The sequence below is a fragment of the Dermacentor andersoni genome, chromosome 9 (assembly GCF_023375885.2).
Source record: "Dermacentor andersoni chromosome 9, qqDerAnde1_hic_scaffold, whole genome shotgun sequence".
Classification (NCBI taxonomy): Eukaryota; Metazoa; Arthropoda; class Arachnida; order Ixodida; family Ixodidae; genus Dermacentor; species Dermacentor andersoni.
In genome coordinates this window covers 56,184,819-56,202,922 of record NC_092822.1, presented here as the reverse complement: position 1 = coordinate 56,202,922, position 18,104 = coordinate 56,184,819, and the positions used below count along the sequence as shown (strand labels likewise).

At 41.6% G+C, this 18,104-nt stretch overlaps 1 protein-coding gene across 1 annotated transcript in view; it reads right to left on the bottom strand.

Moving 5' to 3' along the window:
* Window positions 1-18,104, bottom strand: part of LOC126528061 (calcium/calmodulin-dependent protein kinase type 1-like) — a 75,659-nt gene that overhangs the window by 27,491 nt on the left and 30,064 nt on the right. The window contains exons 3-6 of the mRNA XM_050175919.2: window positions 14,642-14,716; window positions 7,584-7,722; window positions 4,840-4,963; window positions 1,654-1,729 (exon numbers count right to left, since the gene is read on the bottom strand). Of these exons, the coding sequence (XP_050031876.1) occupies window positions 1,654-1,729; window positions 4,840-4,963; window positions 7,584-7,722; window positions 14,642-14,716 (414 nt within the window). The remainder of the gene's footprint in view (window positions 1-1,653; window positions 1,730-4,839; window positions 4,964-7,583; window positions 7,723-14,641; window positions 14,717-18,104) is intronic.

Sequence of the window (18,104 nt, the reverse complement as noted above, 5' to 3'; positions counted from 1 at the left end):
TTTCTATCTCGTTTCTAATATCTCAAACTGTTACCACAAGATGCCTGCCCACACAGTCATCTCATAAGCGCACAATTGCTACGTGTAAGGGCAGGTACATGCAAACAAGTGGTACCGTTTTGTATATGGTGTATTACATGATTTTTGACGGCATGGTTTACCATATGGTATATTATGATTACGTGTCGTGTACGCATGTAAATTTTTTTTCAGACATGTGAAAACTGACATCTCATTCAGCAATCTGACAAACAATCACCACGAAGTTCTCACTCATTTGTGTTTTCTGACTGGCACACGACCGGTGAATTTTACTGTAAGCTTTCACTCATACACCTTATTTTTGCAGTGGCAGCAGGTGCTGGCCTTTTCAAAGCTATACTGAAGATAAGAATTATTTGTTTAAACAGTACTATACAGTAGAATCTCGGTAAACTGGAATTGCTTAAACAGAACAACAATCACATGATTGGTTGGTTTTGCATTAAGACAATGCAAGAAAGAGCTTGGTAAGTGCAAACACATTTTTTCAAACGGAAGGTAAATGGAACTAAAAATATTACCACAAATGAAATTGAGTGGCTGATCTGAGCAGTGCTGCAACAGGCATTGCTGTTAATGTTTGTTTTCTTTTCAGGTTTTCTCGCCTGTTCTCTACGTTACCACCGAGGAAGCTTTTGCAGGCTTTCGTTGGTTTCGTAATTAGTGTGTCTCTATCGTGTTCATGGCTTGCTGTGGTTTCTTTGTGTTGGCAACATTGGTGCGCTGAGAGTTGGCTTATCATTTCCGAGGGCTGCACAAAGACACTTGCACTATCCACTCACAAAGGAGACAGAGATCAAAGTTATCAATGACTTCGAGAGTGGTTGCTGCACTAAAGCAGCAATTTTTGTACTAAATGACTTTTTCTTTCTTTTTTGTAAATGTGTTATGTGCTGCTAGCTCTAATCAGCCTGTTCATGCAGGTAAAAACTTCGAAAAACCCTTCTAATCAGATAAAGCCCTACCTATTCTCTGCTGTTAACAATAAACTATCTGCCCCTTTAAAAAATGATCTTGCTGTCTACCCTTGAGCTCAACCTCTCGGCGAATGAGACTTCTGATAAACGGAGCTTATTAGCCTGGTCCCTTGAGGTTCCATTCAATGAAAGCCCGCTGTATTTGTAACAAAATATTTATTACAGTGAATGGTATTTTGACTACTATACTTCATCTGAGAAAATGGGCAATTTGGTGGGAAACGAAAAAGCAAATTCCCTCTATACTCAATTTGTAACAACAGTTCTAAATATAACTCAGGAAAATGCAAGGATGAAGTTAATAGTCTAAGAAAGCATGCACACACACGTTTTGTATGCACGCATCCCGAAATTGCCATATGCTGCAGGCACGAAAATGAATATGAACAAAGTGAGATTTCACACTGTTTAGCTAGCTTCCTTCCTTAATATTCAAGCAAAATGTTACCCCTAAAGTATGAACTGTCAACTGATCCTGAAAACGAAAAATTTAGAGAGAGCACATGCCAGCTAGCATGAACACTTATTGCTTGTTGGTATCATACTATATCTACATTCGATAATATGGCACCACTGTAAGAAGCGCGTCTCCTGTACATATTAAAATAGTAACATATACACTGAAGTTACTCACAAAATGTAGGCGATAACTCCTATAGACCAGACATCGACAGCTTTTCCGTAAGGTTTCTGAGCTAGAACCTCTGGAGCTGTAAAGAAGCAGCGCAGGCAATTAAATACACGCTTTCAAAGCCTCACGAAATACACCGATGTGAATGAATGAGTAGACAAATATGTGCACGCGCAGATTAATCACAACTCTTGAGACAACCAGCAGTCAAACAACTTAATTTCTCACTGATATAACAGAATCGATGTACAGTAGACTTCCGTTAGTTCCGACTCCGGTTATTTCAATTATTTGCTTGATTCGATCCTGAATGAAGGTCCTGGCAGGTGCCCACGCATTTCTATGTGCCCTAACTTTTATTATTTCGATCCTAAAATTGTCCTTCACTGGATTATTCGAACTTAAGAAGTCAGCACATACTCGCCTGATCCCTGCGACACCTGCAATAGTGACCCCATTAGTGTTAGTGTCATCTCAACTAGGGGTGTGCAAACAGCAAATTTTGAGACCGAATTGAATATGAATTGAATAATGCCAGAAGCAAATCAAACTTAATACTGAATAGCCTTTGCATAAGAACAGCCACTATCGCAATTAAAATAACATGATGTTCACCTCATAGTAACCTTGAAGTTAGCATGTTTCTGTCACTACATATTATCTTATGAAGCGTTTCTTAAAAGAACAAATGGAGCATTAGGTGCAAACAATAGTTTGATGATGTATGGGGTTTAATCGCGTAAGGGCCAATAACAGCCAAAGAGCGCCAGGAAATGGTATGAAGTGTTCCATGGCGTGTTCAATGACAAATGGTCCAACAGTAGTTCCTCTATATGCACAGGACTCTTCAGAGAGTGGAAATGATTGCAGAATAGCCCGTAAAGTATGGCTACCTAAGCAACACAGCCTGCTCCATTACAGAAGTTCTTATGTGTTATGTCTATACTATGCCTGCTGGAGTGAAAATGTACCGCACATTTGCTCCAATTTTATGTTTAATTCGACACAGTTGACATTTCGAAATATTCAAAAAAGCGTTTGAAAAATATTTGCATTTACGAACAGTGGCCATTCTATTTCGTTATTCGAAAGTTTCGAACATTTGCACGCCCCTAGTGTCAACGGAGTTTAGGAGGAACACACATCATCTCCCATCGAGAATTCCCATTTGCGGCCTGCCCTAGGGTGACCTCCAAGCAATAACAGTAGATCACAATTTCCGATGATGATATTTAGCTAATTGTAACATGTGCTTTTTTTTTCGAAGGAAGTTGTGCCAGAAATTGCCTGTGCGATGAAATCGGATACAATACCAAAATTGCCTCTGCAGATTTCGTATGATTTAGCAAATAATACGAATGTAATGGAGCAAAGCTGACTTTAGAAAATCCGGCCATCAGAGTGCAACACACAGCAGGCCCTTGCCCATTTTTCTTGCTAAAAAATCAGGTGCGCACTAAATTTTTACTTAGTTTATGAGCTTTAATGTCATTTCCATGTTAGTTTTATACTTTGAGCACATGGAAAGTGGGTGAGCATTTCATTCGGGGACGTGTTATAATCGGGCAAATACTGCCAAGTGAATCAGTCTTGTGTTTTAGTTTCTTCTGCACCTTGTTTATTTTACCTACTCGATAATTAAATCAATTTTGCCAGTCCTGTCAGGGTCGAATCAATGGAAGTCGACTATATCCTTTATGCAGCTAGATTGTTTCTTTCTTATATGGTGCACTCCAATTAATTAGCAGGCATACTGATTTTTGCTTCTTTAGAAAACATGGCACAATTATGAAAAATGTGCCACAGGAGCAAAATATCAAAGTCCCCTTACGGGTAGCAAGTCCTATGTCAGATAGATCAAGCACTGTACAAATAAACCAGCCCAGAAACATGACCTAAATCTAAAGAAAAATGCTGTGTCGCATTTGTCCAAGCATTGCAAGGCCTGACAGGCGTGAACCAAGTTAAGCAAGATACAGATTCTCGGCAAAAGCAAGAATCAGATTGCATGCGAGCTTATGAAATCGCACTATATCAGGAAGAAGAGCTCTTGTTGTATAAGTGATGCATCACTTCTGTTATATCGATTAGAGACAAGAGTGTTTGACCACTGGTTGCCTCAAGAGTTTCGATTAGCCTCCACATGCATGTATTTGCCTAATCATGAACTCGAACCCAAAATTTATCAGCTGGAATTGCCTCCACTGCATCGTCATTGCGTCTTCATTTTTGTGTGTGTCCTCTTAGTGGCAAATAGGTCTATCATCAAATTGCTAAAGACAAGGTGTACAAGCTCAGAATAATTTGCAGCCAAAACAACTTCCCCCGCACCATGCGTAAATGCGACACGGCAAGACGAAAAAAGGAAAAAGGTCGCAGTCATCACCGAAACAATGAAAAAGACAAGGACGTGGAAAGGCGCAGTTGTAGTCCAACACAAGCAAAGGTGTCTTTATGCTGTTTCCATTGTCACTGGAACGGTGAATTAGCTAGTCCAAACCAGCATTATAAATAACAAAAAAGAAGACGAAGAAGAGCTGCACTTTGAACCATTTGCAGAGAAACTATGCAGTCGTAGCTGAAAATCATAGTCCAAGACAAGTCCATGCTTTGTCTTATACTACGTGGTGATGGTTGCTGCGACATCTGCTACCTGGAGTTTGTACTTCATGTACATGGTCTTTAATGACACTTTGTAGGCACTTTGGCACAAACCACTTTGAAAGGAAATGTTTTAAGTACAATTTATGGCTCTTTTACCGGCCCTGACGTTTTCCAGCTCACTATATTGGTTGCTTCAATGCTGTCCTGCCTTCCAGACACTGTATGAGCTATCAATGTATGTTTAAATTTGCCTGACCACTGAATTATGCTGTTTGGTTCTACAGCAAGTGCTTCAGTTTTGCTACTCTGTAACAAATAAACAAAAAGGAGCTGTCATGGTTCAGCAAAAAGAACATCCAGCTCACAACTGAAAGCTTGAGTTTGAACACCGCCCAGACACAAGGACCTCTTTCTTTTTTTCCTGCTCTATGGCATTTTGTGGTGACCCGCCAACCGAATCCCTACCAAAGGAAGGCATTATTCAAAGACCCGTTCGTGATCTGTATAACGGCTGTCAGCATTAAACGAGCTGCAAACAAACAGACAAGTGAGCAAACAGAAAGAATACGAAGAGAGGTAGCACACCGACGTATCCGGGGGTTCCGCATGCCGTCGCCATGATTCCAGAGTCTTCCATCTTGGAAAGCCCGAAATCGCTGATCATTATCTTGGACTCCTCATCCGGACTATAGTACAGCAGGTTTTCGGGCTGCACAATACCAAAGGCAGTGCACGTCAATACAGCTGAACCTCACAATAATGAAATCGGAGGAGAATGCGAAAAAATTTGCTTTCACAAGAATTTTGTTGCTGTGAAACGAGACAACACAGACAGGTAATGCATCGGAGAAGGGATGTTTACTGCCAAATTCCTTTAGCCTACATTGGCAAGCTTGCTCGAAGATATAGGACCGCATTGCCAACAGTACAAAGTGCACCGCATGCGTCTATCAGCAGTGGCAGCACTGCTGTCAAGCAGTATTCTCGTTCAGTTGCTTACAGAGGTTCGGTCGCTTTTGCGAGATTTTGCGTAACTCGGGCCCGGATGCAGAGCAACAGCGCTTCATGCATGCAGCAGCATTTCTACGGTGCACGCTGTCACCCGGAGGCGCCGACGTGATCGTATCTTGTATAGCCGAAGGCAATCGATTGAGATTACGGACCCTTCACACAAATCTACGTCCGGCACCGAATCCACACGCAATGCCTTCAGGTGGCACCAAAACGAGCGTTCTTGAAGCAAGGCATTCGTATTCAATCACGGCCCGATGCGTAGCATTCTATGCTGCGACTGCCATCTCAAGTGCCATAAACAATTCCCTGTCCGTGGGATGTGGATTTCCTTGTTTTTTGCTGCAATAAGACACACATTACGCACTGCATTAGATGCGAAAAAATCGTCGTCACATGTCGGTAGCAACATGCATGCCACTTCGAACGGGCAATCATCAAACAAGATGGTGGCCATGATGTGTTTCCAGCGCACGTGATTGCTTCCTGTGCTTGGTTGGTTTTGTAAACAAAAATGGCGGAACCCACGCAAGTGTAATATGGTAGTATTTTACGCAGTTTTAGTGCAAAGCAATCATATTTGAGCCCATTTTGGAACCTGCTAACCTTGTGCGAGTAGGTAATATGTACGTGGGGTTACATTCCAGCAAATATTCTTGATGCAGTACTGTAGTACAGCGACATTTCATTGTCGAGAGGTACGAAATGCACTGAATCCTATGGGTGTTCGCCGGGGATACAAAAATAATTCGTTGTCATGAGAATTTCGCTGTAGCGGGATTTCGTTATCACGCGTTTTGACTGTACTGCCACACACAGCAGTGCAACCTTCAAATGCACGAAGGTGGCATTTAAAGGTAAGAACACTCTCACCCAAGATTGAGCCACCCTATATCACAAAATCTGGCAATCTGGTAAGATAGCTGTGGGTAAGCCTATTATTGCATTGTCACAAAAGCAAGTGACTCTACACCTGATATGAATAAATGCATGCCCTTATTTTGCTTGCATCTTAACCGTTCTTTGTTTTGTAACAATTATGGCATAGTTCTGCATGCACATACTTGTGCATGTGAGAACAAAGGCTAGTTAATAGCCAGCATGTTGTTGTGTCACTATTCTTCTTGCATTCCTTTCATTGCCCCTTCCCTTGTGGTGGTACAATTCTAGTGCACATCACAAACAAGCTACTGAGTGCTAAAGCAATACTGTGGCTGATTAGCTGATTGATGGAAACAGGCTAAAAATGCTGCATCATTTGCAAGAGAAAGCATCATTTTGATCAAGACAAACAATTCAGCCTACTTAATGCAGTACCAACATGTTTCAGAATGAGCATACTGCGTGTCAAATACATGAACCTTACACGACTGCAACGCACACGTTGGTTGCACCAAAGGAATTAAGATCATGGCGCACTGCTTCAAACCTGGGAGCCACAGCATAAGTACAAAGAAAAAGGCAGGTAGAAAGGCAAACGCAACACATCGAAAGCGACAGCAAGGTTTATATTTATGTTGAAGCTCTTCAGGGGCTTTTCAAAATATGTAGGGGCAACATAGCACAATGCAGCCCATAGAACAACTGCTGCTAAGCATCAGGAACAGAAAATTGGGGTAAGCAAGTTATCGCAAAGGCAAGTTGAATGTTGAGTGCAAATCTTACATCAGCCAATTTCTGTGATGCAATGGCGTTGAGACATGCCAAGAATTCATCCTGTGACATAGCACCATGTCATTTCAGGATGCCCTAGTAAAGTAACAAAGTTACCAAACTAGAAAGTCAATAGAACAGTAAAGTCAGTAAATGTGAACAGATTCATGTGCACAGAGAAGCATTAACAGACAGATGAAATTTTTCTGTCAATTTTCTTTACTATGTTCAAGTTCCTGTGTGGACTGAATGATGTGAAGGGCTACAACTTCATCTAGACACTAGCAATGATGTGCATATGGGTATTTATGTAAGGTGCTCTGGTTTCTGCTTCTTGCTCCCAAATGTCAAACCAAACTACGGCACACATTTAATTTTTTCTAGTTCATGTGCAGTGCTACAGTCACTGTTCAGCTACTTAGGCATTGTCTGCTGTTGAAAAACAGCTGTTTCCATACATGACTGTCCTTAAGTTAACAGGAAGAGTACCACTCAGTGGAGTGGCCACTTGCCTCAGCCAAACCCGTCAAGCCCTCATGTGAAGCCAACATCCAGTGTCCAACTTGGCGGAGCAACCTAGCTCGATGGCTCTGCCAGGTTTGTGCAAATGCTGCCGGAAACACAACACCAAATACGCACAGACACAACGTGCAAAAGGAAAGTACCTTCAGGTCTCTATGGACAACCCCTTGTGAATGCATGTAGTCTACAGCTTCAAGAATCTGCCGTATCAAGTCGCTGGCGTCCTTCTCTGTGTAGCTCCCCTTCTCGACAATGCGGTCAAAAAGCTCGCCCCCTGTAACACTGCAAGGAGAATTATAGAATTAGTGCCTTTTAAACATCATCATCAGCAGCAGCAGCAGCCTATATTATGTTCACTGCAGGATGAAGACCTGCAATCTTCAATCATCCCTGTGCTGCGCCAACCGATTCTAACTTGAACTTGCGAATTTCCTAATTTCGTCACCACACCTAGTTTTCTGCTGTCCTTGACTGGGCTTCCCTTCTCTTGGCACTCATTCTTTAATTGCAATGGTCCACCGGTTATCTATCCTATTCATTACATGGCCTGCCAAGCTCCATTTTTTTTTCTCTTAATGTCAATTAAAATATAGACCATTCCCGTTTGCTCTCTGATCCACACCGCTCTCTTCCTATCTCTTGGCGTTATGCCTAACATACTTCATTCCATCGCTCTTTGCACGGTCTTTAAAGGGAACCTGAAATGATTTTGACGATTTTCTACAAATGTACTGAGTCGTTAGAGTGGGTCCTTCTGATAATTAATTGACGCATCTAAGCATTCTGCGCAAAGTGCGTTATTTATCATAAGGTTCTAAAAATGTACATCGCTGCCGATCGCAGCATACTGCTCGGCGGAATTTTCCGCCGCCCCTACCCATATGATGTAAATCACCCAATTGACGGCATGTGGGCGAGCTATCCAATTGGCTTCCCAGGGCGTGTCATCAATAATTTTTCCAGCCTTATGGTGAACAAACGATGTTCGTAATAGTTGGAATGTTAGTTCATTTGTTTTTATAAAAAAAAGTAACAGAAAGAGAATGCACAAGAACAATTTTCACTACACTTAAGCACTTCCGGCACACAGCAAGTGTCGTCTGCTAGTGTTACAACGTGCTCTATTTCGACGAGAGCTCCGCGGTCAGAGTTGGTCTCGGACTTTTCGCGAGAACTATGATTCCACTTTGTTGCGCTGTGGACTGCAAAAGTAGCGACTGGCAATATGTCAAGCTGCGACATCGTGTCCCTCTGCAAGGCAGCAGATGAGTGGACTGGCTGCGGCGCATCGGACTGCCGCTATCCGATCGGCACCAGGATTTGCGCGTTTGCGGCCGTCCCTTTACACCAGAAGATTACTAACGCAATAGCGTTTTGCGAGTACGGTATTAGCACAAATGCAAGCACAAGGGGACAGGGCCTGGTCGTGTCCCCTTGCATGTCGTTTCACAGGATGAGCAGAAGCACAAATGTGAATGGTATGCACGGTGCAGCCACCTGGTGGCACAGAGCTCAACCACACACAGTAGCAGTAACAAAATGTATTCTTCTTTGCTGCTGGTGTAAATTTTTCGCATTAGTGTAATCGTTAACACAGTTTATAAACGTTTAAAATGTTTTACACTTGGTTGGAGCAATATCAGCTCTTTGTTTGGCTGGTTAAGCTCTGCGCCAATGGGTGGCAGGACCGTAGAGACCGATCAGGCAGCTCACGTATGTCTACGCTAAAGTTCCTTCATCAGCTCTTGAGTTTATGCCTCCACCGTTCTGACGAAATACCCAGCTAGCCTGTGGCTACTGGAATACCAGACACGTTCGGCGCTGCGACAGATTGCTTGCAATGCACGCTGCTTTGATAGCTCTCGCTTGGGGTCAACTGCCAAGCAGCTGGTGGAGAGTTTGGAGAGGCTTCGCGCGCTTGCTCCTAGAGAACCGGAAGTCGACGACACGACATGCCATCATGACGCAGAGCCAGCGAAGGCGGAGCTTGGCCCCAATCACTCGGCGAACAAGTTGAAGAGAAAATGCATGACTATGGAGGAAGGTAACTAGTAATCGTCCGTAGCTCTCTTATTATGAGACGTTTCACACAAATTGTGGCGCAAATGATTAACTTTAGCTGTACCCTACGTGTCTACAAAATTTGTCCGAACCATTTCAGGAGCCCTTTAACTTGTTCTCGAGCTTCTTTGTCAACCTCCAAATTTCTACCCCATATGTTAGCACTGGTATAATGCATGGTTTGTACACCTTTCTTTTCAATGATAGTGGTAAGCTTCCAGTCGGAATTTGACGATGACTGCCATATGCCCACCAACCCATTTTTATTCTTGTGTAAATTTTCTTGTCATGATCTGGGTCCCTTGTGAGTAATTGACCTAGATAAACGTACTTCTTCACAGACTCTAGAGGCTGACTGGCAATCCTGAACACTTGTTCCCTTGCCAGGCTATGGAGCATTATCTTTGTATTCTGCATATTAATCTTCAACCCCACTTTTACACTTTCTCTGCTAAGGTTCTCAATCATTTGTTCCGATTTGTCCCCAGTGATGCTGAACAGGACAATGTCATCTGCAAACCGAAGGTTGCCGAGATATTCACCGTTGATTTTCACTCTTAAGCTTTCCCAGTTTAATAGCTTGAATATTTCTTCCAAGCACACAATGGATAGCATTGAAGAGATTGTGTTACCTTGCCTGACCCCTTTCTTTATAAGTATCTTTCTACTTTTCTTGTGGAGAATCAAGGTAGCTGTAGAATTTTTGTACATATTTCCCAAGATATTCACGTATGTCTCCTGTACTCCTTGATAATGTAATGTCTCTATGACTGCTGGTATTTCTACTGAATCAAATGCCTTTTCATAATCTATGAAAGCCACATAGAGAGGTTGATTGTACTCTGCAGACTTCCCAATTACCTGACAGATGACATGGATGTGATCCACTTTAGAGTATTCCTCCCAGAAGCCTGCCTGCTTTCTTGGTTGACTGAAGTCAAGTGTTGCCCTCACTCTATTGAAAATTATCTTGGTGAATATTTTATACAATACTGAAAGTAAGCTAACGGGCCTATAATTTTTCAATTCTTTAACGTCTCCCTTTTTTATGATTAGTAAAATGTTGGCATTCTTCGTGTTCTCTGGAACCCTTAAAGTCGCGAGACATTTTTATAAAGGGCCCCAAGCTTTTCAAGCATGATATCTCCTTCATCTCTGATTAAATTGACTGCTAATCCATCTTCTCTTGCTGCTTTTCCCCATTTCACGTCTTGCAAGGCCCTTCTGTCATAGTCTGATAATTATACAATACCTTTCCCTCCCCTACTTCCCCCAAAAAGTAAGCATCAGAAATTAATTGCAAATTGTTACAAGGATTCTGCTGAGTGTCCTAACAGGTCGCTCCCTAAGCAAGCCTGGACAAACTTTTTATATTAAATTACGATATAACAGAGCCTGAGGAAAGCTTTTCGTTGTAAAATAAGTGTTTTAAAGGGACACTAAAGCGAAACAATAAATCAGTTTAGACTAATGGAGCATTGTTGGAGAACCCTGCAGGCAGTCATTTAAAAAAAATAGTTTGATTATTAGATGAGAAAATGAAGGTCCAAGTATCAGTATTTGACTTTGGCGCCGTAACCCCAGCGCCGGTACGTCAGCGTGACATCAGGGATTCCAAAGTATGTTTTCCCATTTGGGCTGCGTTGGCTGAATAAAGGTTCCCGAAACTTGCCATATTTAATATTTGGTTCCTTTGGAACACAATGTAGTCAATCTGTACCACTATATATAATTAGTAGGCCCTAGAAGATGCGATCAAAATGCAAGATGTCACAGCCCCCAGGTGCAGGAACTTAAGTAGGCGTCGCCACCCGTATTTCGTTCTTGCGCTTTTTCTGGCTTACCAAACACCTTATCGTTGTAAGAGTGGTGTTTTTGGTGTTGTAGAACGGTAATTTACTGATGCAGAAGAAAATTTTTCACTTTAGTGTCCCTTTAAACAAATGAAGAAGCAAAGGTTTACAGCAAGATGTATGTAGTAGCAAAAGTATGACATGAGATAGGGATAGCGCTATATTCCAACTAAGGTTTACCGTGAAAACATGGTGATTTATCTAGGTTATCAGAAAGTAGTGCAGCAAGAAGACCGGATTTTAAAAAATTCTCTACATACAAGTATGTTAGTGCTCATCCCAGTCTGACGCCATTCTGTTGTTACTACTTTGCTCTGTTACACCAATGCAACATAATAAAATACCAACCAGCCAAAACTGCCACCAACTGAAGTCAATGAAGAGCCAAGTTACGGGTACATCAAGCAATAGAAGTCTGTGCCTCATTTTTGCTGCTCAACCTCAATCTGCCACACAATTGAAGTATATGAACCCATTAACCACAGTTAAGCTTAATCTCAAATACTCTCTAACGCAGTCACGCTAGGCAACAGAGAAAAGCAAACATTGAGTATAGATGCAGTTAACTAGATAAACAAAATATGTATGGTCAGGTTCTTGTATAACATCTTGAAATTGCAATACACAGTAACTGAGGCCCAGCTTAAGTGTTATTAGCACGTCTGTATAACTAGAACACAAACCTTTGCATGTCATCAAGGTGAAGTGGTTTGCAGCATCAGATCTCTACATGCCAGTGGCAGCCACTTCTATGCTATCTAAAAGCCAAGTCACCATTCCCAGCTGTGGGAGTTTCACCTACTCACGTCACCTCCAATAATTTTTTAAACCAGTGGCAGCAGTGTACAGTCAACGACTGAATTTTCGGACGCCCAAATTTTCGGACATGCCTGACATTTCGGATGTCTTCGCGGTACCGCCACAAGCCCCATAGAATCAATGTATAAGGACATCTGAAGTTTCGGACGCTCGAACCCCACCGCCGTCCAATTTTCCGGACTTTTTGACGCGATGGAAGGTCCTTTGGCTCCTCACGCAGCGCCCTTGCGAAGGAAATCGACTTGCAGCTGAAGCATATCAGCGCTTTGAAGCACAACTAGCCGAATCTAGCCATCACACACCGATTTGGTCTGGCCACACTGGCTATGTTCATCGCCGCACTTCCGCCTTCGGCAGAGTTTCCGGAGCGACGCCATTTCGTTTGTTTGCGCTGGCCACGTTTTGGCTAGCGTGGTGTGTGGTTGTGCTGTTGTGTCAAGTGTGCTCTGCGACGCTAGGCCTAGGTGCTTCAAGTTCTCAAATCCTCAAGTTCGCAACTTGAGGATTTCGCTTGCCTTCGATTGCCCCCACTCCGTCTTCGTCGTCCTCGCCGATGGCATCGAAGCGCGGAAAGCAGTACCGTCGGTTAACGATGGAGAAGAAAGCTGCCATTATTAAGCAAGTCGTGAGCGGCCGATCGCAGGCTGGCATGAGCAAGGAGTTCGGCGGCCATGGACGACGTGATCAACGACCTCCGCTCTGCTGGGGTTTCCATATCCACGAAAATACCTTTTGAACAGTTTGTTGACGCTGACAACGAGCTCGACTTCTGCGCAGAACTGACTGACGAGGAAATAGTCCGTCAGGTTGTGGGGGATTCAGAAGACTCCGATTTGAAAATGAGGAGCCAATGCCTGCGCCGCCTACAAGCGCCGAATTGACGCGAGCACTGTTGACTCTTTCATTGGTGTACAGTGCTGACATGACCCTTGCTCAGATCGAGGCAAATATGATCGCATGCAACCGGAACGCCGTCCAAACAACAATCAACAAGTTCTTCAAGCCACTGCAGCAATAACACCGGCTGCCCGACGATGCACATGTACATAATAAATCGGCATTCGGCTGCATACAGAGTTTTTGAACGCCTCTTTTTATAGCCACTTCACTGATGCTTTGGCAGGGTTTCGGAAGCCTGGTACTTCATCCTTTACCTCTAGACCCGATAATGAAAGAAAAAAGATGCGTTTTTTTTGCATGCATTCATTTTTTCGGACTGCCTAAATTTTCTGACGTTTTTAAGTTCCCTAGAGGGTCCGAAAAATCGGTCGTTGACTGTATTTAAAACTGGCACCATGACACCCATCAAACATTACAGTGTCAATCAAGTTCGTCAGCATCTTTGCTGACTTTTTGGTGGCTTTTTATTTGTCGGAGGAAGCACGTTTATAATCGATGCAGCGCAAACTATGTTGTTTATACCATGCACCGAAACACCCTTTCCTTGTCGAGAAGAAAGATGGAAAGGGGTGCTCACAGATTGCTCGCCAAATGTGTTAATCAAATCTATTTTAATTATTTCTCTTGTAGTTTGTAAGCTTCTTTGACAACACAACATCATTAAAGTGTTTCCCTGTTGTTAAAAAAAGAACCATGAAAAAGACTATACAAGAAAAATTACCTTGACTGACAGACTTGGTGAGCAACATGTGAGCACCCCTTTTATCTTTCTTCTTGACCAAAAAAGAAAGGTGTTTTAGCGCAGGGTGCAAATTGCATTGTTTGGGGTGTGTTGACTATATATACACATGTGCCTTCTGAAAAATAAAAAGCAACTTGGAAGTCAGTGTTGTGTATCTCCTATGTTTGTCCCTCATTTTACACAGTGTTATTAGATGATCTTGAGTAACCAACTGGCCTGAATTTCCACTCCAGTAAGCTTGCAATTTTATTTTCATTTCCAATTTTTCTGCTATGCACAGGACAGGTAATTACAAGAAAATGATTACAGCTGCCTATTTACTTGAAACATTTAAACATGCTTAGAAATCTTCAGAAAGTTTCCAGTAATCATAACTACTTTGAAGAAGTGTGGAGCAAACCACGAATGGCAAAGTAAGAGCACTTCGCGCAACATAAGTCCATTAGGCAGGGTGACAAATGAATAGTACAAAAGTACAAAAGTACAAACTGGAAGGAATTTTTTAACTAGTATACGAAAGGAGCTAACAGATACGCTTGAACAAACAAAAACGTAAAAGAACACAAGGGAAAACATATTGCATTAAAAGCTGCATGACCCAAAACACATAATCTGCACACGGTAATTCAGTGTTCACTAGCTCAAACCACAAATCAGGAAATTATATGAATAAGATATCTAACAAGCTTATACTGTTCACTAAATGAAAGAATAAAATAGAAGTCACAGCAAGTCAATCATTAGTACATTATTTAATTTCATACAGTGATTCAGTGCTCATGCAAGAACATCAATGCCTGAATGACTGAAAAGAATTAACACTTACAGTTCCATAACGAGGTAGACTTTGTTTTTGTCCTCATATGTTTCCAGAAGCTGTACTATATTTGGATGCTTCAACCTGCAAGAACAAAGGCGCACAGTTGAGGTAACAACTCATCTCCCTGCAGCAAGAGCTGCATGTCACAACTGCAGCAATCTCTTTCAGAAACATGATACGACATGCAAAAGTTATAAGGCCACAGTGTAAGGACTGTGAAGAATTAGCAAAAGCTATTTTGATGAAAGTGATCCCCAACAAAAAAACTCATGAGCCATTCCACTCTGTGAAAGTGGATGACCAGCGAAGCTGTGCAGCAAACAACAAAGAGGTAAGAAAGAATTTCGAACAAAAATACTAACAAATTTATTGTCTTGATTGGTGGTCATCGTGATGAAAGGTACGCATGCACATTAAGTTTTATACATTCATGTTCATTCGTGTTATACATTTATTATATGCATTCGTGTTTTCATTTCACGATGTATTGAGGCAAAGAATTTGAGACCGGAATCACCACACTGAATGGCAGTGGACCAGCGCTGTCAGTGCCTTCGCAGAAGGAGGGGCAGTACGGAACGCTGGCATGAACAGATCATTTGGGATCCACTCATACAGCAAACTGTAAAAAGTTAGTGGAGCTTCGTATACCTCCTGGTCCTAACCAGCAAACAGTAGAGAACATTCTTAGAGTAATAATACTGGCAAACTGGTTTAAGCTAAAAAGAAAGTAAGAAGAAATTATGTGGATCCCATGCTCTGTAGGAATGGATATAAGCAAAGCTTTCTGTGCAATTCGTGCTGATTGATGATAATTAACGGTGATATTTATGATGAGTGTTCAGGTTCTTAAGCGCTTAGTGAGATACGAGAGTGAGTTGATGTTACACATTATCTTGCATACGCCACTTGTGTGTCTATGTAGTACACAGAACACACAGCAAGACATATTTGCTTGAGGCGTTCTTGTGTGCCACAGTTCACACCCAGCAAGACGGTTAGCACTGTCATTGCCTCACACAGTGCACCGCATCGTGGCAAAATTGTTTAACTTTTAATTAAATTATGGGGCTTTATGTGCCACATGGGGCTTTATGTGCACGGGGTAATGGGGGCTCTGGGTTAATTTTGACCACCTGGTATTCTTAAACATGCTCCTAAATCTAAGCCACGAGCGATTTTGCATTTCGCCCCTGTTGAGGTGCGACTGCTACAGTCGGCATCAAATCCACAACCTCGAACAACACCATAGAGACAAGGCTACTGTGACAGGTACAGAAGTGTTGATTTGTTGGGCGGCCACTTCTACAGTGTCGTCTGCTCCGGAACTCCGGAAAAACCGTAACTGAACCATAACTTTTCGGTCCATCTTGAAATTGAACCCAAACCAGAACCTAATAGAGGAGCTGCTCCGAACCGGTTCAACAAATGGTTCAGAAGGCCTCAAGGGTGCGCTGGTAGGGCACGTGAGAGGATAACAATGGAACAAGGCTCAAGGCTTCGCTTAGTCGATCAGAAACAATACCTTGACTCAGTATGTCAACTTGAATTCCCTCAACTCAGTTCTGACACTTCTTATGCTGTTTTATGCTGTAAATTTTTGTGCAACCAAGGTTTTCCTTTATGCGAGGAGAAATGCAGGCCCTTCATGCATGCTTGCACGTCGTATCACAGCCAAGGGACTAGAACAATTCTTTTCAAGTTCCTGTTCTGTTTTAATACCTTAAGGTCCTAGGAAATCCATCTGCCAGATCTGAATAATTCTGGGTACCCAATGACATTTTCACACTGTATCTGTATTAGGTAAATTTAATGAATAATGCTTTATTCTTTCAAGAGCTACAGTGATGTACCTTATGAAGCACACTGGGCCTTTATGGTAGCAAAACCCAATGCAGGTCCTTAAAAATATGTTAAATTTTGGAATGTCTTTAAAGAAAATTCTTTACAAGCAACAGTCACACCATACTTTAAGGAGATATACTTAGCCTTCTCATGGCAAAATGAGTATTTTAGTGGTAATTAATTTGTATCTCGCTCGTGTTTTTACCATTCCAGTGTCCATAGCACAGACACACAGGCAGGTAACAAGGAAGGATTTTCGTGTTTCTTTACAAGACGCATGCAGCACTAATAAATTTATTTAATACAGATTACAATGTTATAATTTATAATGGATTCAGACATTAAAAGGAAGCTTTAGCTCGGGGGCTCCTATCTAAATGCATGGGAAAGGAGAAATCGTTTTTCTCAGCAACCGCTGCATCAAACTTGACCAGGCTTGTCGCATGTAAAAAAAAAATATATCTAGTGACTGTTTCTTGCTAATTTTCGATTTAGGTTGTCAATTTTTGAACAGAAACTGGCAAATACCACAAATATTAAGAAAACAAGAATATAAAGTCTACAACCCCGACTTGGTAAGGAAAAACGATATCCCAATTCTGTAAATAGCACCTAATAGTAAATCTAACAAGGATAAAATCAATACATTACAGATGGCTCTCAAATAAAGCACTAATATCTGAATAGAACTTTCACAAACTCCTTGTAAACAATGCAGCAAATTCCAGTAAGATATAAATTGATCTATCAGATTTGTCCACTTTGGATGTTTTAATAGGTGCAGTTTACAGAATGGCAATATCTGTTCTTGGTGCAGAGATACGAATTTGTAAATTTGTGCTTCTATTTTTTTTTTTTTTCAAGCTTGCCAATTTTTGAAAATTCCTTTTAAGAAATTCAGAATAAATCGAAATTCCACTTCCAACATTCACTAGAATTGAACTTTCTCTCGAAAATGCAGCAAGTTTCATTAAAACTGGCCCAGTGTTTATCTCAGAAAGGCATTTCTGAATTTACACGTATTTGAATAGATGACATCAGAGTTGGGCTTGAGCTAGAGCTTCCTTTAAAAGCCAAATCATTCAGAATTTGTTTCAATAAAGATAGAAACACTCAACATTACTGGTGATCTCCTGCAATGACAGTGAATTTTCTGCATTGCAATCTTCTTGCGTGCATTGCTTGGCAATACCTAAGTAAACAAGTCGACTTATCTGGCCTATCATAAGATGAACCCGCCACTGATTCCGAGTGAGGCTAATCCAACCTTTATCATTCACCTCATCTCATTTACGGAGGAATATACATTGTTTTGTCATTTTGTTTTTGCTCTCACTGACTTTGCAATTTGTAACAAAATTCTGCATAAAGGACCTCTGTTCATCAAAATATATAATTTGTTTTTGACTTGCCTAAATTTGCTGTAACATTGCACACTGTTTTAGTGACTGTAAATAGTGTCAACATTATCAACGAAAAAAAAGAATGCAGCAGGAATAATTCTGTGATATATTTCGCCGAAACGGATGCGAAAAAAACATATGTCTTTGAGAACTAGCAATCCCTTCTGTAATACACAAAAGCCCAGTCTACATATTAAAGAACACCTGCATTCATTTGAGTG